This window comes from Diabrotica virgifera, chromosome 6 (genome assembly GCF_917563875.1).
Source record: "Diabrotica virgifera virgifera chromosome 6, PGI_DIABVI_V3a".
Lineage (NCBI taxonomy): Eukaryota > Metazoa > Arthropoda > Insecta > Coleoptera > Chrysomelidae > Diabrotica > Diabrotica virgifera.
The window spans coordinates 213,985,282-214,006,545 of NC_065448.1; the positions used below are offsets into that span (position 1 = coordinate 213,985,282).

The following is a 21,264-nucleotide window of genomic DNA, read 5'->3' on the forward strand; positions in this document are numbered from 1 at the left end:
AGAATTAATACTCGATTGTAGACTTAGGCTTGTTTAACATTTTCCTTTTCGATTCATTTACTTATGTGAGATAATAAAAAAGTTATGTGCGTTAACAACTATCCATGTTTTTCATCAATAAATCCTCATAGTATACTAAATTTGCAGTTACTCGAGCGTTATGGGAACCTATTGGATTGTGAAGAGTATGTGCTAAAATCAGAAAAAGGTTCTTCCATAAAGTGGGGAGCTTTTCATTTTTTAATTTAATTTTCCATTTGAAACAATCATTTTTCTCCGATTATAGCGCTATCTATCCATAATTCGAAAAAATATGTCGAATAAAAGTTGCTTATTTTTACGTAAAGAATCCAAATCTGCAATAAAAATTGGGGGCTCCTATTTAAGATTTTAAATTAAATCCCCACCCCCCCTCCGTGGGGGCTCGTGACACCCCACGGAGAGGGGTGTGGGGTAGATTAAAAATTATAAATACGAACCCTGCGATATTTTGCGAAATGAACATCAGATAGTAAAACTGCAAAATACACCTATTCAATATTTTTCAAAAATCTACCGAATGACACCAAACACGACCCCCCACGGAGGTGGGGTGGGGGCTACATTAAAATATTAAATAGGAGCCCCCAATTTTTATTGCAGATTTGGTTCCTTGACGTAAAAATAAGCAACTTTTATTCGCAACATTTTTTCCTATTATGGATAAATAGCGCTATAATCGGAAAAAACGATTGGTGGAAATGGAAAATTAAATTGAAAAATGGAGAGTCCCACACTTTATGGAAAACTTAACTTAACTTTTTTTGGTTGTAGCACCCATTCTTCACAATCCACTCCAGGTCACAAGAACGCTCGAGTAATTGCAAATTTAGCATACTTTTCTCCCCTACTATGAAGATTTATTGATAAAAAAACATGGCTTGTTGTTAAAGCACATAACTTTTTTATTTTCCAACATAAGCAAATGAATCAAAAAAGAAAATGTTAAGAAAGCATAATTCTACAATCGAGTTTTAATTTTAATATTTTATATATGCTGGAATATTCCACAGGGTGTTCCGAACTTTAAGAAAAAAACACAGTATGTTTGTTACACCCGGTATAAAATGACATTTACCTGTTTAGCAACAATATTACTACACCGATATTCTTAAATAATAAGGCTATAATATACTAAAAGAATCACTCAAATCGGACCACTGGTTTATGAAATACGAGACATCAAACATGTCCCATTTTTTACGTGTTCGGCTAATTTTGCCGGTGTGTGTAGTTTTTGAGGGTTAAAAATGGCCGATTTCGCAATTTTTCAATTTTTAATCGCTTTATATGTCAAAAACTATCATTTTTAGAGAAAAGTCACTAAAGACCTTTTCTGTTTGGAACGATCCAAAAAACCTAAAAAAACTTTTTTCCATGCAAAAAAAAATAATTTTAGGAAAAAAACAAAAAAAAAACGTTTAAAAAATTTTTGATCATCTTTTGGTCCTGGCAACAAGCAAATTTGTTAAAAGGAGTCCTTTTTGAGTAAGATTGTACAAAAAATCCGAATCAGAATATTTTTCCTAGCGGATGCGCAGTGGCTTTCTGGACTATATTTAATTATGGATGTGCTAACTTACCTGGAGGACTAGAAACTATAGGCAAAGCCTCGGGAACATCTTGACTAGAAGTAACAGTACTATTTGGATTTGGAGACCTATCTAACTTATGTTTTGCACTTTTCTGAGAATATACAGTATCTTGAGTATCTTCTTCTTTGGCGAGATCAGATGAGGTATCAGTTAGACCTCTGATTTTTAACGATTCAGCTGTTTTGAGAAATGCTGAGAGATGAGTTTGAGCTACGTTTACTTCTCCCGCATACATAAATTCCATCAAAGCTGTGATATGCCGAGCTTCTACATCTCGCATAAATATGATTGGATGGGGACAAGGGTTGCTCTAAAATAATTCCAGAAAATTTACTTTTTATAATTATTGGGAAGGGAAGACACTTTTCACCCAGGGGTCGTTCAGGGTGACTACCCACAGACTAAGTAGGGATACAGTGTATTATTACCAGGTAGATAAGGCAAAGCTAGCAAAGGTAGACCTAATCTAAAGTTTCAATTTACACGACTTAACATAATAGACCTGGATCCCGCGTAAGAAAGAAAAGTTGATTAATAGCAAGCTGAAAATTTGTTAATAGCTTAACGGTGTCTAGTCGGACAAACTTTGATGCACGGGAACACTGAAACAGGGGAAGTTTTAATTGTGGAGCATGATAAACGTGTCGTCCTGACAAGTTTATGATTGTGAAAAATAGCAAGTTGTTTTTAAGTTTATTCGATAGCCAACGTTATGTAATATATGCGAAAATGTTTGTCCGACAAAAATGTTGGGCATTTTAACGAGTCCGACACGTAGAACATGTCACATCACAGGAATTATGTTGGTGATGAATAGCAGTCTGATTTTTGCATGAGATTTTAATGAAAGGTTAAAAAAGCAATTGGAAGTTCTGTCCGACAAAATTAATGGGAAGTTTTCGTAGTCGGACATTCTAAACAGGTAAGATATAGACAAAAATGCTGGTGATAAATAGCTTTCCGACAAAGACGAAATTTAATTAAGTAAATTATTCCTTACCAAGAATGACTGTTGTCGGAAAAAAATAAGGGGTAGATTTTGTAGTCGGACAATTTAAAAAAATAATTTTTGAAATTTCAATATGGGGTGATTATTCTATGTCAAAAGTACCTGCAATCAATTACAATCGATATCTTTCGATTTATCTCAACATCATTTAGATACCTCACTGTAATACATTTATAGTAGATCAGGCAAATTATATTATGGATTGAGTGGTCTAGCTATCTTTGTCTGCCACATGCGCGGGATCGCTTGGTTAAAAGAGATAGATAGACCACCTATCGACTTTTTGCACTGTATTCCCTGTCTACCCTTATGTCTATGAATACATTTCCATTTAAGAAAAACTGTCACTTTTGACAATAATTCATAATAAATTGCAATCGTAACTTCAAATTTAAACTAATCGATTTATTTTGGCAGCAAATTATTTTTTGCCATGTGACATATTAATTACATTATTATTTCATTTGTAGAAAGTTGAGAAAAATTACGTTATACAATTCTGATAATAATTTATTTAGGTACCCTTTTTCAATCAAGCAAAGCATTATAGCACGAAGAATGATATTCAATAGAACTTTCACAATTATCTGGCAAATAAACCTCATTGAATTGATGACCAAGTATTTTACTAACTTTGTAAAATGTTCGAAAATTACTCAAAAATGTTCCGTTGAATGGTTTCACTTTTAATTTGGCGACTTAAAATTTAAACTGTTGACACTCAAAAATAGACACAAAAACACTCCATAGTTAATATAAATTTTAATTTCCAACACACGTGGCAAACAGAAACTCAGAGACCATGTACTTTCAAATACTACTTTGTATGGCACAAAGTGTCACACTGACAAATGCAGCCTTCTAATACATACTTCTAAGCATAATGTGTCATATTTACGTCTATTCTTATAAGCACCGAAGTTTTAGACTCTTCACATTTTTCAATGTCGTTTACAGGGTTAAGATTTGAGTATGGAAAAAAAATGTATACAACGTTTTTTGTAGGAAATTTTCCGTACTTTCTGATGCGCCTAATTAGAAAACCCTAAGAGATTGCTTTCACATGTTCTTTGACATTTTTTATTTTCATTTTGAGAATATCTAGGACAAACTCCATTGAAAAAAATAATTGTTTTGCAATATATACATGCATTGATACTTACCTCACTGTTTTTGGAGTGGGCATGTATATATATATATGCACATGCAAATATGTGAATATAAATCCACAGAGAACGGCAGTTCTCACCAGTGGCGCACAACACCCCTACATGCGACACTATATATACACGAAATTTTCGATTTTCTAAACCTGACTGAATTAAAAACTGGGCCAAATCCCATCTTAAAGTTTAGGAAAAGACTCGTCCATCCATATGTTACTTCTCCATTTTGGTCCAAGGGTGTGGATTTTACGGCCCTTCCCATTTAAAGCCTGTTTTTCATTCTCGTCCCCAAAACTCCCAAAAATTTCAAAAATTTAAGCCCGACATTTGCGGCTTCTGATAGCACAGATCATTACCTTTCCAACGCATGTTTAATTTTGAAAATCGGTTATACCATTCAAAAGTTATCGAGCTCAGAAATATGACTCAATTTTTATTTAAAAAATGGAAAATGTTTGTGGATATGTATGTATGTATGTATGTATGTATGTGTGTGGAAAAGTTAAACCGATCTGAATTTGTTTTTCTGTGTTTCAAGAGGGTGTGAAGGCCGATTCAGAACCAGTCTAATTTTTGACTTCTGACTACCCGTAAGTCAGCTAGAGGGCTAGGTAGATACAAAATAGCATATTTTTTGGGCGTATATATCTAAGGTTCAACGAAAGACAGGAAAACCGCAAATACACCAAATCAATAGGGATGAGTTAAGCTTTCAAATAGCGCCTAAGCGATCAAGCTGAGACATACACACTGCTCACCATAGCCAAAAAACTGAAAAATTAAACTTTGAAAATTTTGGTTTTTCGACAATTACTCAAAATTTCAACCTACGAATTGCGCCAATAACTGAGCGTTTGTAGAAGGACTCAGGACGCGTCTAATGGTGTATACCTTATATCTGGAAAAATTCGAATTTTTAAGTTATAGGCTTTATAAATATGATCAAATCTATTTCTTATGGGAAAAACGGTTTTTCAAGCTCAATAATTTCTATAATACGTTCAGTTATCATACTCGATCTTGGACGCATCAGATACTACTTGTCAATACGTTTCAAATTCATGTTTAGTGATCAACATCAGGTAAGCCGTTCAGAAGTTATAGAGATCCAAAAGTATAATTAGTCCAGGAACTGAAATTTTTCACTTCGCAATTTTTACAGAATGGATAGATTTGCTTGAAAATTTGACAATAAGTAGTGGATAGTCCAAGGATCAAAATCTATATGATGCCGAAAGACGCTTTTACCATGGGGTGGTTGCCACCTCATCTCGAGGGTGGAATTTTTTTTTATATTTTGACCGCAAATGCTGGTAAAAATATTAATTATAAGCAAAAAATGTTCATTATAATTTTTTTTGATAAAATTAATAGTTTTCGATTTATTAGTTATCGAAGCTGTTAGTTTTATATCGAAAAGATTACCAGATAACGGCAGTTCTCGCCAGTGGCGCAGAAATACACCCCCTACACGCGACACTATTAAATTTTCAATTTTCTAAATCTGACTGAATTGAAAATTGTGCCAACTCCCATCTTCAAGTTCAGAAAAAGACTCACCCATTCATATGTCATTCATATGAATGGGTGCCATTCACACATTCATATATCAACCATCCATTTTGGTCCAAGGGTGTCGATTTTACGGCCCTTTCTATTTAGGGTCTGTTTTTCGTTCTGGTCCCCAAAACTCCCAAAAACTTCGAAAATTTAAGTCCGACCTTTGCGGCTTCTAACAGTACTGATCATTACCTTTCCAACGCATGTCTAATTTTGAACATTACCAGAGAACGGCAGTTCTCGCCAGTGGCGCACACCCACACCCCCCTATACGCGATATTATATATACACAAAATTTTCGATTTTCTAAATCTGACTGAATTGAAAATTGGGCCAACTCCCATCTTAAAGTTCAGAAAAAGACTTACCCATTTATATGTCAACCATAGATTTTGGTCCAAGGGTGTAGATTTTAAGGCCCTTCTTATTTAGGGTCTGTTTTTCGTTCTCGTCCCCAAAACTCCCAAAAAGTTTAAAAATTTAAGTCCAACCTTTATGGCTTCTAATAGAACTGATCATTACCTTTTCAACGCATGTCTAATTTTGAAAATCGGTTATACCATTCAAAAGTTATAGAGCTTAGAAATGTGACTCAATTTGCATTTAAAAAAGGGAAAATGTTTGTGGATATGTATGTATGTGTGTTTGAAAGTTAAACCGATTTTATATTTTTTCTGTGTTTACAGAGGGGGTCAGGGCCGATTTAGAACCGGTGTAGTTTATGACTTTTGACCACCCATAAGCCAGCTATAGGACTTGGTAGGTACAAAACGGCATATTTTTTTGGGGTATATATATTCGGATCAAGAAGAGGTAGGAGAACCGCAAATACACCAAATCAATAGTGTTGACTTAAGCTTTCAAATGGTGTTTAAGCCGTCAGGATCAGACATACACACGGCTCAGTATAGCCGAAAAACTGAAAAACTAAACTTTGGGTTTTTCGACAATTACTCAACATTTCAACCTACGAATTGCGCCAATAACTTAGCGTTTGTAGAAGGACTCAAGACGAATCTAACGGTGTATACCTCATATCCGGGAAAATTCGAATTTTTAGGTTATAGGCTTCATAAATATGATAAAATCTATTTCCTGTGGGAAAAACGGTTTCTCAAGCTCAATAATTCCTATAACAGCTTCAGTTATCATACTTGACCTTAGATCCATCAGATACTACTGGTCAATACGTTTCAAACTCATGTTTACTGATCAAAATCGGTTAAGCCGTTTAGAAGTTATTAAGATACAAAAGTATAATCCAATTAACGATTATTCCCCAAATGGTTTATGTAGTTGTAGTGGTTACGACGCTAAATTTGATCTGGCAACGGGCAATCCGACTTTATTTACCGGCCATCTCAATATATTTTTTTTTCAATCTATTTCGAATAGAAAAAAATCTAGTGTACATTCGATGGACACTAGATCATTTGGGAGATAATGCAACAAAGGTGACCATTTATAAACCTTGACGTGTAATACAGGAACATTGCATTTAACTTCATACATTTAATTTATAAATAACTTTGAAAAACTCCTGATACAAGAATAAAAAACCGCTAAACGCCGTAAAAATGAGTGGCGCATAAAATATTCCATCTACAAAAGATCTGATATGAATGTTACGTGGCGCGAAAATGGATTTTCATTTTATGCAAAACAAAATTCTAGTTTTATTTTAAAATATTTTTCCATAATATTTGCTAAATTTGAAGTAAACGCGCCACAAAAGAGTTTCAAAATTCAAACTGTATCAAAGTTACTCTTTTGTGGCGCGTTTACTTCAAATTTAGCAAATATTATGGAAAAATCTTTTAAAATAAAACTAGAATTTTGTTTTGCATCAAATGAAAATCCATTTTCGCGCCACGTAACATTCATATCAGATCTTTTGTAGATGGAATATTTTATGCGCCACTCATTTTTACGGCGTTTAGCGGTTTTTTATTCTTGTAATCAGTGGCGGCTCGTGATTTTTTCAATAGGGGAGGCTATACCTAACTGTAAATTATCTAGACAAATTTGTACTAGCAAAAAGAATCCGCCAAAAAAATCTAATTTAAGGCCCCATTTTTTTGACCATTTTTTATTTACATTTTATAATATCATTATAATTCATAATTATTTCATATCATATCATTTTAAAAATAGTTAGTATAATTGTAAAAGTGTATTACCAAAGTTTGTGTCGTTTATTTGTTAACAATTCTATCTCTGTAAGTAGATATGCATATCAAAATAAATACAGATTTGCAGTCCATACAGGTTGAAGGTTTACATTGTTTAAGATACTCAACTGAATTTTTTTAATTCTAAAATCGGCTTACTCTGCGAATGCAAAAACACGGTAAATTACCGTTATTCTGCTTTGCATTACAGATATCGGAAAAAGTTATTTAAACAAGTTGTCCCAAATATTATTCTAATCCCACATACCTAATTTCATCACAAAATTCGCACTTTTAGTTTTTTCATTATTTGTAGAGTAGTCAGGATCCTAAAATCCGCAGAGGAGGCTGCTGGCCGAATAATCTCACTTGCCCGATCTCCGGGCAGCGTGTGCGTTAATAGTCTAAGAGCTAGTGAACCCTCCGACTAACGGTCGTCCTGTAAGGCTAGAAATTTGTCTAGTGATAATTCATAGCACACCAAGGCTAAAAACCATGACCTGGCAGGCATCAGCCGTGCACGTGTATCTACCAGGTGAATCGAAAAGTGCAAATTTGGGGGGTAAAATAAACTTTCTCCTGTAAAGTTTAAATTTAAGTATGTGTTTGAGTAAGTCATTTAGAAGAAATGTGTACAATGACAGGCGATTCTGAAGAGCATAAGACCTTGCCAGGCGAGGGGAAAGATTAGGGGTTTTTCCTAAAATTATCTTTTTTGCATCGAACAAAGTTTTTTTAGGTTTTTTGAATCATTCCAAACAGAAAAGGTCTTTAGTGATGTTTCTCTTAGGTTAATAGTTTTTGTTATATAAGCGATAAAAAATTTTGAAAATTGCGAAATCGGCCATTTTTAAGCCTAAATCGGACATTTAACTAAAAATTTCAATGTTGTCAAGGTAGGTAGATATTCTTTAAACATTGATTAATAAAATCCCGAAGAGTTTTTTGCAATACAATATCGAAAACCCCTTTGTTTTTTAATTGCTAATCAAGCAGGCGCGACACTGTAATATAAATGAGGACGTCTGAGTTTGCATAAATTCATTATCTCGAGAATGGGTAAATTTGAAGAGAAATCCTCAGATCGGTCGATTTTTATTTTTAAATTAAGGCTATTTGGCATATATATAATTCTAGTGACGTCATCCATCTGGGCATGATGACATAATCGATGATTTTTTAAAAAAGAGTAGGGATTGTGTGATTGCTCATTTGAAAGGTTATTTAATTCTCTTTCAGTAACATAAACATTAACATAATTATTTATACAGGGTGTACAAAAAAGTTTTTTCAGTAAATTAATTTAGACAAAAAGAAGAAAGAATTTTTTTGTACACCCTGTATAAATAATTATGTTAATGTTTATATTACTAAATAGAGAATTAAATAACCTTCCAAATGAGCTATCACACAACCCCTATTCTCATTTAAAAAAATCATCGATTACGTCATCACGCCCAGGTGGATGACGTCACTAGTATTATATATATATGTCAAAAAGTCCTAATTTAAAAATAAAAATCGACCTGTCTGAGGATTTCTCTTCAAATTTATCCATTCTCGAGATAATGAATGTATGCAAACTCAAACGTCCTCATTTTATACTACAATGTCGCGCCCGCTTGATTAGCAATTAAAAAACAAAGGGGTTTTCGATATTGTATTGCAAAAAACTCTTCGTGATTTCATCAATCAATGTTAAAGAAATTCTACCTACCTTGGCAACATTGAAATTTTTAGTTAAATGTCCGATTTAGGGTTAAAAATGGCCGATTTCGCAATTTTCAAAATTTTTAATCGCTTATATAACAAAAACTATTAACTTAAGAGAAAAATCACAACAGACCTTTTCTGTTTATAATGATTCAAAAAACCTAAAAAAACTTTGTTCGATGCAAAAAAAAATAATTTTAGGAAAAACCCATAATCTTTCCCCTCGCCTGGCAAGGTCTTATACTCTTCAGAATCGCCTTTCATTGTACACATTTCTTCTAAATGACTTACTCAAACACATACTTAAATTTAAACTTTACAGGAGAAAGTTTATTTTACCCCCCAAATTTGCACTTTTCGATTCACCTGGTAGATACACGTGCACGGCTGATGCCTGCCAGGTCATGGTTTTTAGCCTTGGTGTGCTATGAATTATCACTAGACAAATTTCTAGCCTTACAGGACGACCGTTAGTCGGAGGGTTCACTAGTTCTTAGACTATAAGCAATGTGCACTAATGTGCAGCTCTAAGGAAACCGGGTCTCCTTAAACCATCCTTAAACGATGCTGGGCTACGCGGAGCATTCCGGCCAGCAGCCTCCTCTGCGATTTTAGGATCCCGACTACAAATAATGAAAAAACTAAAAGTTCGAATTTTGTGCTGAAATTTGGTATGTGGGGTTAGAATATTATTTGGAACAATTTGTTCAAATAACTTTTTGCGATATCTCTAACGCGAAGCAAAGTAAACAAAACAGTGTAGCGTGTGTAAAAAATTTATGGGGAGGCTAAGCCTCCCTTGCCTCCTTTGACCAGCCGCCACTGCTTGTAATAATATACAACTAAAATAGCTTTATCAATATGTGACTAAGTCATTCTGAAAAAATGTTTTTTATTTATTTCCTTCGATTTGCCCAAACTTTGTGTCCGACATATAACTTTTTGCTTTACAAAATATAATTTGTACATAAACAAATCAAAATTAGCTTGCTATTTATCACCAACATTTTTGTCTATATCTTACATGTTTAGAATGTCCGACTAGGAAAATTTCCCATTCATTTTGTCCGACAGAACTTCCAATTGCTTTTTTAACCTTTCATTAAACTCTCATGCAAAAATCAGACTGCTATTCATCAACAGCATAGTTCCTGTGATGTGACATGTTCTACGTGTCGGACTCGTTAAAATGCCCAACCTTTTTGTCGGACAAACATTTTTTCATATATTATATAACGTTGGCTATTGAATAAACTTAAAAACAACTTGCTATTTTTCACCATCATAAACTTGTCAGGACGACACGTTTATCATGCTCCACCGTTAAAACTTCCCCTGTTTCAGTGTTCCCGTCCATCAATGTTTGTCCGACTAGACACCGTTAAGCTATTAACAAATTTTCAGCTTGCTATTAATTAACTTTTTTTTCTTACGCGGGATCCAGGTCTATAATCTAGCTAGAAGAATCCTAAAAATTGACGGTTTGTTCAAAGCTAGTAAGTTCATAAGATTGGTTTACATTAAATATTAAACAAAAATATAAACATCGGCTTTAAGCCTTTACAATTTTACAATTTAAGAATGTAAATTGAATTCTACATACAGGGTGGGGCATTAGTATGACAAAGTCCAATTACTCGTTTGTCGTAAGAGATACGAAACAAAGTTATTTAGGTAAAAGTTGGGGCACTGATGGGACCATAATTTAAAAATATTTTCAAATATACAGGGGCGTGCGTATTGACAGGGTGACACAAACTTATGTTTCTTTAAATAGAACACCCTGTATTTTTACATTTGTTGATTCTCCTCAATGTTTCAATTCTTAAAATATATAGTTTTGTAATATTATACGAGGCAGTTTAAAAGATAATTACGTTTTTTTGTTAATTTCGCAGCAATATTGACACCCTGTAGAATTGTAGTGATTTGACATCAAATTTTTATTTTATCTTCAAACGATTTTTAATATAGTCTACTATTGTTAAACATTAAGAGTATAGCGAAATGTTAAATTTAGTATACAGGGTTGTTCGAAACTCGGAATGAGTATTTTCTTAGTTTTCTTAAATGGAACACCCTGTATTTTAGTATTGTAATGAAATGACATTTTATGGTACTTTTTTATTTCTTAAGCATTCCCTATACCTAAGTGCTTTAATTTGTAAGTTATTCGTGATTCTTTAAGCCAAACATTAATGGCAAGAAAAATTACGTGAAATTTTATTAGGTGGCTGTGAAAATATTCAATCAAAAATAATTTTTCGAAAAAAAATACATCATAATCTAGCCTGATCCTTAATTTATTAATATTGGATGAGATGTCCAAATAAATTCGTACTTAAGATCGTTGGTGAGCAAAATATTAATTTAAACATACAATATTCTAGCTAGTCGGCTATGGCTATGACACTAAATTTCCTTAAAAATTTGACATTATACTATTTTTATAGTTCCAGTTGCTTTGTTACCATTACTAATATGAATTTTTCTAATGAGGAACTGATAAGATTTTTGTGCTAATGGAGTATAACAAAAATGTGCTACTAGCAATAACAATTTTTCATCAGAAATTCCCTGATAGACGACAACTAAGAAGAGAAACGTTTAAAAATATACTAGAACGGTTTCAACGGACTGGACACATCATAGATTCTGATAAATCTGATCGAACAAAAACTATTATAAGTGAAGAAAACAGGAATTAAATGTAATCCTTAGTGTCACTAGGGATCTGCATATTAGTACAACAGTTCTTACAATTCAAGTATCTAGTCTGTTGAAACCGTTTTAGTATACTTTCAAAAGTTTCTCTTTTTGGCTGTCGTCTATCTGGGAATTACTTATGATAAATTTTTATTGCTTATTTTTGTTATACTCTCCTAGCACAAAGCCATTTTAATCAGTTCCTCATTAGAAAAATTAATATTAGTAATGGTAACAAATCAACTGGAACTACATAAATAGTATAATGTCAAATGTTTAAGCAAATTTTGTGTCATAGCCAACTAGGGAGAATTTTGTATGTTTGATTAATATTTTAAGCACCAACAACCTTAACTACGAATGTATTTGGATATCTCATCCAATATTAATAATTTAAGGATAAGGCTAGATTATTATGTATATTTTTTTTGAAAAATTATTTTTGATTGAATATTTTCACGGCTACCTAATAAAATTTCACGTAATTTGTGTTGCAATTAATGTTTGCCTAAAATAATCACGAATAACTTACAAGTTAAAGCACTTAGGTATAGGGAATGCTTAAGACATAAAAAAGTACCATAAAATATCATTTCATTACATTACTAAAATAAAGGGTGTTCCATTTAAGAAAACTCAGAAAATACTCATTAAACATTAAACATTATAGCAAAATTAAACATTTTGCTATACTGTTAATGATTAACATTAGTAGACTATATTAAAAATCGTTTGAATATAAATAGAAAATTTGATGTCAAATCACTACAATTCTACAGGGTGTAGATGTTGCTACAAAATTAACAAAAAATCGTAATTAACTTTTAAACTACCTCGTATAATATAACAAAACCATATTTTATGAAAGGAAACATTGAGGAGAATCCAAAAATGTAAAAATATATAGGGTGTTCTATATATAATTATGGTACTATGTGTGCCCCAACTTTTACCTAAATAACTTTTTTTCGTATCTCTTACGACAAACGTGTAATTGGACTTTGTCACACTAATGCCCCACCCTGTATACAGTGCGCTGGAATAAGTATCCCCCCTTATTAACTTATTTATTTGTAGCACATAAGCAAAACGCTCAGACAGGCCGATTTTTAAAATAATCAAAGTATATTGTAACAGCAATGTTTCGAACTTTACGCGATCCCTCTTCTGGTGACAGCCACAACTTTAATTTTTTTTAATGGGAAAGTACATCATGTGACCGCTCATTTAAAAGCGTTTGAAATACTGATTACAAAAATGTATAATACTTTAATCCTTTTTGGACACTTTAAGTTAGAGGTGGAGGATGGATCAGATGTAAAATTTGAGAGGGTAGAAGAATATCTGCATTTGAGTACACTCATCGATCAGACATGTAAGGAAGAAGCAGAAATCCAGTTAAGGCCGACCAAGAGTAATAGATACACTGAGGCTATGAACAAAATAATTAAGGCTAAAAAAATATTGCCTAATACAAAATGATAATTACACCCATAATGCTATACAGGGCCGAGCTTGCCATAATCATAACAACTCCAATTACTACTAAACAAAATATACAGTTTCTGTCAGGAATATGAACTGAAAATTAATATAAAAAAACCAAATACATGATAATAACTAAGAAAACAAACATACAAACAAGCATACATTTGGAAATATACAGATAAAAAGGATTGATAAATACAAATAGGTACCTAGGTACCTAGGAGAGTAAGGGCTTTGGGATACTACGTGTTCTCAATACTACAATATGAACATGAAAGCTGGATATTGAAGCAAGAACACATTAACATGTTGACGGACAAAACGACTATAGATGTCTAATTTCCATTGATGTAATGTGACACAACGTCTATAGAGTTGCATTTTTCCCTATTCTACTTTGCAAAATACATATCGACCCATGCAACAAAGCCTATACTCAAAAAATGTTATATTTGACTTACTATTATGGTATTATTATTCTTTTTAAGCTTTATTTGGTGGAAAAGTATGGTAAATCAGGTACGAATTTTAAGGCAACCAGTAAAGCATTTGCATGTGTATAGTAAGTTTACTGACCCACACCCCTGCAGGCGAAAACTATAGTAAGTTGAGTTACGGTAGTCTTCGTTGCAAGAAACAGCAGAAGGTATTGCAAGTTTGAGTCAAACTGTTTCACTTACTATAGTTTTCTCCAGTTAGCCTCTAATTTTAGTTATTCCGATTAACTATAGAAATGTTTTTTATAAAAAATTTTTAACCTGCATTGGTCACTATATGAGATTATCTCTCGTGGTTTCAGAATATTGCACACAACTTTTTCCCTAGTAAATTACACATGCTGTAGTTCATTTTAGTATTCTAATTATCCTTCCTCTACAATCAAATAAACTCGTCTGTTAAGATGGTGGTTCAGTTGACTTAGTATGGCCCGATTGTTAAGTCAGTGCACTTGGGTATTAGTACAAATTTGAAAGTTATATTGAAATATTAAAATTATTATTATTTCTACATCTTTAGATTAGAGTAAAATGTACAAGCGCATCAACAGTCACATTGTGTAAAGCTAATAATAACTTTATTGTCTAAATTTAAAATATATTTTGAAAATTTTATTTCGTAAAAAAGGCAAACTTTGGATGTGTGAGACAAAATCTCATGTGTGACCACTTGCGTAATAGTCGGCCTAGCGACCAATTCCGGGTTAAATAGTACTATTTTGCTTCAATAAATCTGTTACTAGTAAGTCTAGTCGAAAATAAGTATTTTTTCGTTAACTGTTTCGACGAAAACTATAGTAAGTCTACAAAATTTAGCAAAAAATCTGTTTTTGATATGTTTGATCTGCGAAATCCCTTAAAACCCTTTATATGCATATAACATAACAGAAATTTAAATTTGTATGATGCATTTCTTCCGAAGATAACGTCATTTACTGTTACTAAGTCTAGAGTAAGTATTCTTTTTTTCCTTAATTGCTTCGACGAAAACTATAGTAAGTCTACAAAATTTAGCACAAAAAATGTGTTTTTTGTTATGTTTAATTTGGGAAATCACTTAAAACCCTTTATAGATAATATATCAGAAATTTCAAGGTGTAAGGCGTATTTCTTCCAAAGATATCATCATTTCTTAAAGTGAACTCTGCCAAAAATTTTCAGACGCGATTATCTCAGTTCAACCAAAATTGAGTTACAATAGTCTTTGTTGCATGGGTCGATATAGTGTCACAACTCTTGCTTTTGACGCACTGTCTGTCAACGTGTTAATCAGCTACAGTCATTTGAAATGTGGTGTTACAGAAGGATGCTGAGAATGGCATGGACACAGAAGACAGTGAACATGGAAGAATTGTGAGAAATGAACAAAGAATATGAAATAATAACACAATAAAAATAAGAAAGTTACAATATCTGGGACACGTAATGAGGAAACAGCGATATGAAATGTTAAGACTGATAATACAGGAAAAGATAAGAGGCGGAAGAAGGAGAGTGTCTAGGTTGAAGCATTTAAGGGACTGGTTTAAATCTAGTTCTATAGAACTCTTCAAAACAGCGGTAAATAGAGTAAAGATAGTGATGAGATGATGATATCCAACCTCCAATTGGTAGATGGCACTTAAAGAAGAAGATGGTATTTTAAACCAGTTTTGATTTTATAAATAATACAATAAGGTGATTAAACTTACCTTAAAGAGTTCTTTAAAGAATGGGCTACAGGCTGACAACACAACCTTATGTGCCTGTAGCTTTTGCCCTTCACAGGCAATTGTAACATCAGTAAAATCTTCATCATCTCGAAGAGTCTCAAATTGAGAAGTTATATTCGCTTGAAAATTATTCCATTTTAAACAAAATTGTTGATCATCTGTTACTGCCATCACTTTTTCTGAAATAACAAGAGTAATTTAATAATATACAAAGATAGTCACAAAGTAATTCGCCGCAAAAAGAGACATTTCAGACATAAAAATAAACTACTGTCTTGCCTTTTAATTTTAATCAATATTAGTATTTCTTTTGACCAACCAAGAAAAAGGGCTTTTCCCTGTTTTGTCTGGGAAATTTGGAAGTTTTTCTTCGAATTCTTTGAATCTTCTGATCATTTTATGTTCACATGATAATAGCAAATTGAGCAAATAATACATTTTTGACATTTTACAATAACAAAAATTATTTTAGTAAATTTTGATTTTATTAACATTACATGTGACATTAATTCGAAAATTATTATTTTTGTAATATGGAAATCCAATATTTGAGCAATGTTATTTTTTAATGACATTTTTATATATCTTAAGTTAAATACATTTAAGCAACAATAAAATATTAATTGAAAATATAAAAGAATCATTCTAATTTGCAATTTAAATTTGGTTATTTATTCTGATCAAGTTATTGGTTGGTAATTCGATTCGCACTGTCAAACTGTCAAATATTCTGCTTCTACGCCCAATTGTAGGCAACTAAACATTCATGAAAATAAAATTTAAGTTTGAATTTTTTCTATTGTCAACCTGACACCTTTCTTTATTCTTGTTATTATTATCCTTATATTTTTGCTTATAGCTGATTAAAACTAAAATAAATATGTCCAGAAAACAAAAAGGTAATCAAAACTGAAAATACTAATTTAAAATTTATCGAAATTTATATTTTATTTAGATTTAACAAGCTCTAAGAAGAGACGAAGAAAGAGTGAAATTTCTAGTTCAATGGAAAATGAATTTATCGAACTAGAAATCAGCAAATTTTGCCCTAAGCGAATATTTGACGTTATTCTTATAAACGGAAACGATGAAGTGTCTACGAATACCTTAAAGAACATTATAGAAACGGCAAAAAGTTTCGAAATGATGATTTCTTTAACTTTTATACCTTATGCCGATGTTTTAAATGTATTAGAGAATTTTGATGATAGTGTTTTACCAGACCATATTAAGAGTCTCATAAATGATTTGATAGATGATATTAGTAAAACTTTTAACTATTTAAAACCAGAAAATTATCCAGCTTCCAGGTAACTAAACTATGCATAGAAATTGGCCCACTTTAATCTTTTGACTCGAACTATATCGTAGGAAACTGAAGTTGAACTTCGCAAACTGCACACAAGTCCGATTTTATTTTTTTTCTGGTATACAGGGTGTAACAAAAACACAGGTCATAAATTAAATCACATATTCTGGGACCAAAAATAGTTTGATTGAACCTAACTTATCTTAGTACAAATGTGCATATAAAAAAAGTTACAACCAACCCTTTGAAGTTACAAAATGAAAATCGATTTTTTCCAATATAGGTATCGAAAACTATTAGAGATTTTTTATGGAAAATGGATATGTGGCATTCTTATGACAATAGCATCTTAAAAAAAATTGTAGTGAAATTTGGACATCCCATAAAAATTTTATGGGGGTTTTGTTCCTTTAAATCCCCCCAAACTTTTGTGTACGTTCCAATTAAATTATTATTGTAGTACCATTAGGTAAACACAGTGTTTTTAAAACTTTTTTGGCTCTTAGTACTTTTTCGAAAAGTCAGTTTTTATCGACATATTTTGAATATTTGTCAAATCCACCACATATTTGTATAATAGGGCTTTTCATTCACGGTCATTTGTTTCCCACATAACAATGATGTTCGCATCATGTTCTAAGCATATCCTGCCAACATTCGTCGAAGTATATCCTTTTTAGTATATGCGTAGTACAAGCATAGCATGTACCATAAAAAACATTCTAAATTTCATGTTCTTTGCATGTGCTTCGAAGAATATTCTTGCACCGAATATACTGAGCACATTCGTGTACGTAGTATCTCGGAATGTTCGTAAAAGTTTATTCTTAGAATATACCTTAATCGAATATTCTTAGTATATGCGTAAGTATATGCAAAAGTATATGCTTAACACATACTTGTATATACTTTTAAAATATCTTAAAAAGAATATACTGTATGTACCTATAGGAAGAAGAATAATGTTAGCCTATAGATTATCAACTTCGCGTTAAGAATAATTAATCAAATTTAGGTATTTTGGTAGGTACTACTGAACTATCTAATTCATCATTTTTTTTTAAACCGTTTTAATTGTATGGTAAAAAAGTTTAAAACTTAATTCTATTGAAGAAAAATGAGAAATTCTCGTTTCGTTTTCAATTGAAATGAATACACCATTTTGATTTGAGTTTATACCATAAAAATATTTTTACCTATAATTTTCGGGAATCCGGAAACGGCCATTCATTGTTATTCTGACCCTTGCATTGCATATTTTATACCTGCACAAGGGAAGGGGGTAGGTAACAAAAAGGCAAAATATGAAAATAGTTTCCAGTACAGTTAAGGCATTTATGTCTACGCTGTGAGGAAGAAGCGACTGTATTTCTAGCTACAAGGACTAAAACATTTTAAGAACATAAAAAGCAGCTTGAAAATAATAAATTCATATTGGTACTTCAATATTTCCTAAATACCTAGTAAGTAAAAGTATGTATAATGTATATAGATACCTATAAATTTTAGTAATTTACATACATATTATATTATATATTTGGCTATTATATAATTATATAAGCAGCATTTTTATTTTGATGTGCACATAATAACTAAATATATTACTTATATTTTATATATATGCTACTTACCCATATAATACTTATTATACATAGGTACCTATATAACTAACTAAAGTTTATACATTTTATACTTACTTTTTACGTAATATTGTAGAATGCAATAACTATACATTCTCATATGCAATTAGAATATGTAAATATAATATATTAGTAGAACCTAGGATGAGATTGGGTGATGTTGAAAACATACTTCTGAGAAATATAGCACATCCTTGGAATATTCTTCCCATATACTAAAAATATGTGCGATAGTACATTCTAAGTATATACATAGAAGGTATATAGCACTTCCTTGGAATATTCTTCCCATATACTAAAAATATGTGCCCTAGTACATTCTAAGTATGTAACTAGAAGGTATATAGCACTTCCTTGGAATATTCTTCCCATATACTAAAAATATGTGCGATAGTACATTCTAAGTATATAAATGGAAGGTTTATAGCACCTCCTTAGAATCTTCTAAAAAATATGTTCTTGGTATAGTATACTGAAAAGAAGTGCGGTAGTACATTCTAAGTATATACATAGAACGTTTAAGTACTGTAATGTAGTATATACTCAGTATATGCTCTGCACATTCGCAATGGTAATTACGCATATTCTAAGTATATACTTTTTCTGTGAAGTATGTTCTATGAATCTACTAAGAACATGGAATTGTTATGTGGGTTCGAGCTTGTGTCATGTGTCACATAATATTAATTTATCTACGTCGTACGTTATTGGTATATACGAATGATACAAACCAAAGACGTATGACGTAGATATATTAATATTATGTGGCACATGACAGAAGCTCGAAACAAATGACAATCGATGAAAAGCTCTATATGCTAAGTACGACGATTATGGAGACTTGGTAATAATATGAAAATTTATGTATGATTTACATTTTTGGGTATATTTTGAACCATATTAAAAAAGAAGCCACATCTCGATAAAAGGTGGCTTCTCGAAAAAATACAAAGAGGCAAAAAAGTTTTAAAAATACTGTGTTTAACTAATGGTACCGCAGTAAAATTTTAATTGGAACGTACACAAACATTTGGGGGATTTAAAAAACAACAAAACCCCCATAAAATTTTTATGTAAGCATATTAAAAAATAAGCCTCAACTCCATAAAAACTGATTTATCTGAAAAATATAAAGAGGCAAAAAAGTTTTAAGAATATTGAATTTAACTACTTAATGGTACCACAATAATAATTTAATTGAGACGTACACTAAAGTTTGGGGGGGGGGGTTTAAGGGAACAAAATCCCATAAAATTTTTACAGGGTGCACAAATTTCACAATAATCTTTCTTTAAGATGTTTCTGCCATAAGAATGCCACATGTCCATTTTCAATAAAAAATCTCTAATAGTTTTCGATATATTTGAAAAAATCAATTTTCATTTTTGAAGTTATACTACTTTAGGCGCGATTGAGATTGAGGGTGAATTTATTGTTGATCTGCGCGCATGCGCACACCGACAGTATGTATTTTATTAGTCGTTATACGGGCTCTGATTGGATGTTGAAATGATCTGTCAATAATAAATAATTGTTCAATATGGAGGTAAACAAATGTTGTATAATATATTAGTTTTATTGTTGTGAGGACAGAAACAAAAAAGTTTTATAACTGTAGTGACTTTTAAATAGTTTTTAAAAGCAACATGTACGTAATAATAATTTTGTTAAATGTATCAGTATCCTAATAAAAAATTCCATAGGTATATCTGTACCTATACATTGGACGAGGTATAGTATCTATGATTAGTATGTAATACTTTTATTTACATAATTTTATTACCATCAAAAATTCTATCAATATTCACCTAATATATTGTTTTCTTACTCTATGTTTTGTTGTATTTTTTCAATTCTAAATCATTTCAATTCAAAATCAAAATAATTTGATTGAAATAATTTGATTCAAAATGTCAAAAGTTTAATCCGTTTAGTTAGTCGATCTTCGCAAATAATGACGCATTGCCTCCGTGGCGAAGCGTTCAAGGCGAATGAACCCCAATACCAACCGCGCTGATAAAAGCTGGTTCGAATACCAATGGAAATTTTTATTTTTTTTTATTTTTTTTTATACATTTTATGATTGTAAGTATATTTATTATATAATTTTATTTTCAGAAAATACGTACCTATTTAGTTAAAAAAATTTCCGACAATTAATGTTCAGAAATCATTTGTGGCATTTTTAATGTGTTTCTGTGTGTTTTATTCTTGTATTATTTTAATTTTTGGCACTGTTTTAATAAAAATGTTTGAGAAGTAGTAAGTATAAATTAGTTTAATATTTAAATAAAATACAAATAAAACGTATATTAATTTCGTTAAAATCATATAATAGAAGTATAACTTCTTACGTGCGTACAAAGTTCACACACAATCTTTTTTTAACTTTAAAGGGCTGTAACTTTTTTATGTGCATATTTGTACTAAGGTAAGTTAGGTTCATTCGAAATATTTTTGGTCCTAGAATATGTGATTTAATTTATGACCTGTATTTTTGTTACACCCTGTGTAAAGGGGTACTTGTTAGGATACTTACTAACTTTTTCTTAAACAATTTCGTCCCGGAACCCCCATTTTCATCCCTTTAAAGAGGGTAATTTGTGGTTTTTGCGAAATTTGGCCCCAGAATATGTGATTTTTTAATTTATGATGCACA

General features: G+C 31.6%; 2 protein-coding genes across 4 annotated transcripts in view; one reads left to right on the top strand and one right to left on the bottom strand.

Annotated features, from left to right (window-relative positions):
* LOC126887197 (protein abrupt-like) overlaps positions 1-16,102 on the bottom strand; it is a 285,519-nt gene extending 269,417 nt beyond the window's left edge. For 2 of the 3 annotated variants that reach the window (XR_007698978.1, XM_050654592.1), the window contains exons 1-3: positions 15,936-16,102; positions 15,636-15,835; positions 1,623-1,944 (exon numbers count right to left, since the gene is read on the bottom strand). Coding sequence is in view for 2 of the 3 variants with exons in the window: in XM_050654592.1 (XP_050510549.1) it covers positions 1,623-1,944; positions 15,636-15,827 (514 nt within the window). In the remaining variant the exon portion in view is untranslated. The remainder of the gene's footprint in view (positions 1-1,622; positions 1,945-15,635; positions 15,836-15,935) is intronic. The other variant, XM_050654591.1, reaches the window with a different exon arrangement.
* A 360-nt stretch (positions 16,103-16,462) lies between these two features.
* The window catches only part of LOC126887193 (uncharacterized), a 65,785-nt gene continuing 60,983 nt past the window's right edge, over positions 16,463-21,264 (top strand). Inside the window, exons 1-2 of the mRNA XM_050654582.1 lie at positions 16,463-16,555; positions 16,612-16,966. Coding sequence (XP_050510539.1) covers positions 16,537-16,555; positions 16,612-16,966 — 374 coding nt within the window. The 5' untranslated portion in view covers positions 16,463-16,536. The remainder of the gene's footprint in view (positions 16,556-16,611; positions 16,967-21,264) is intronic.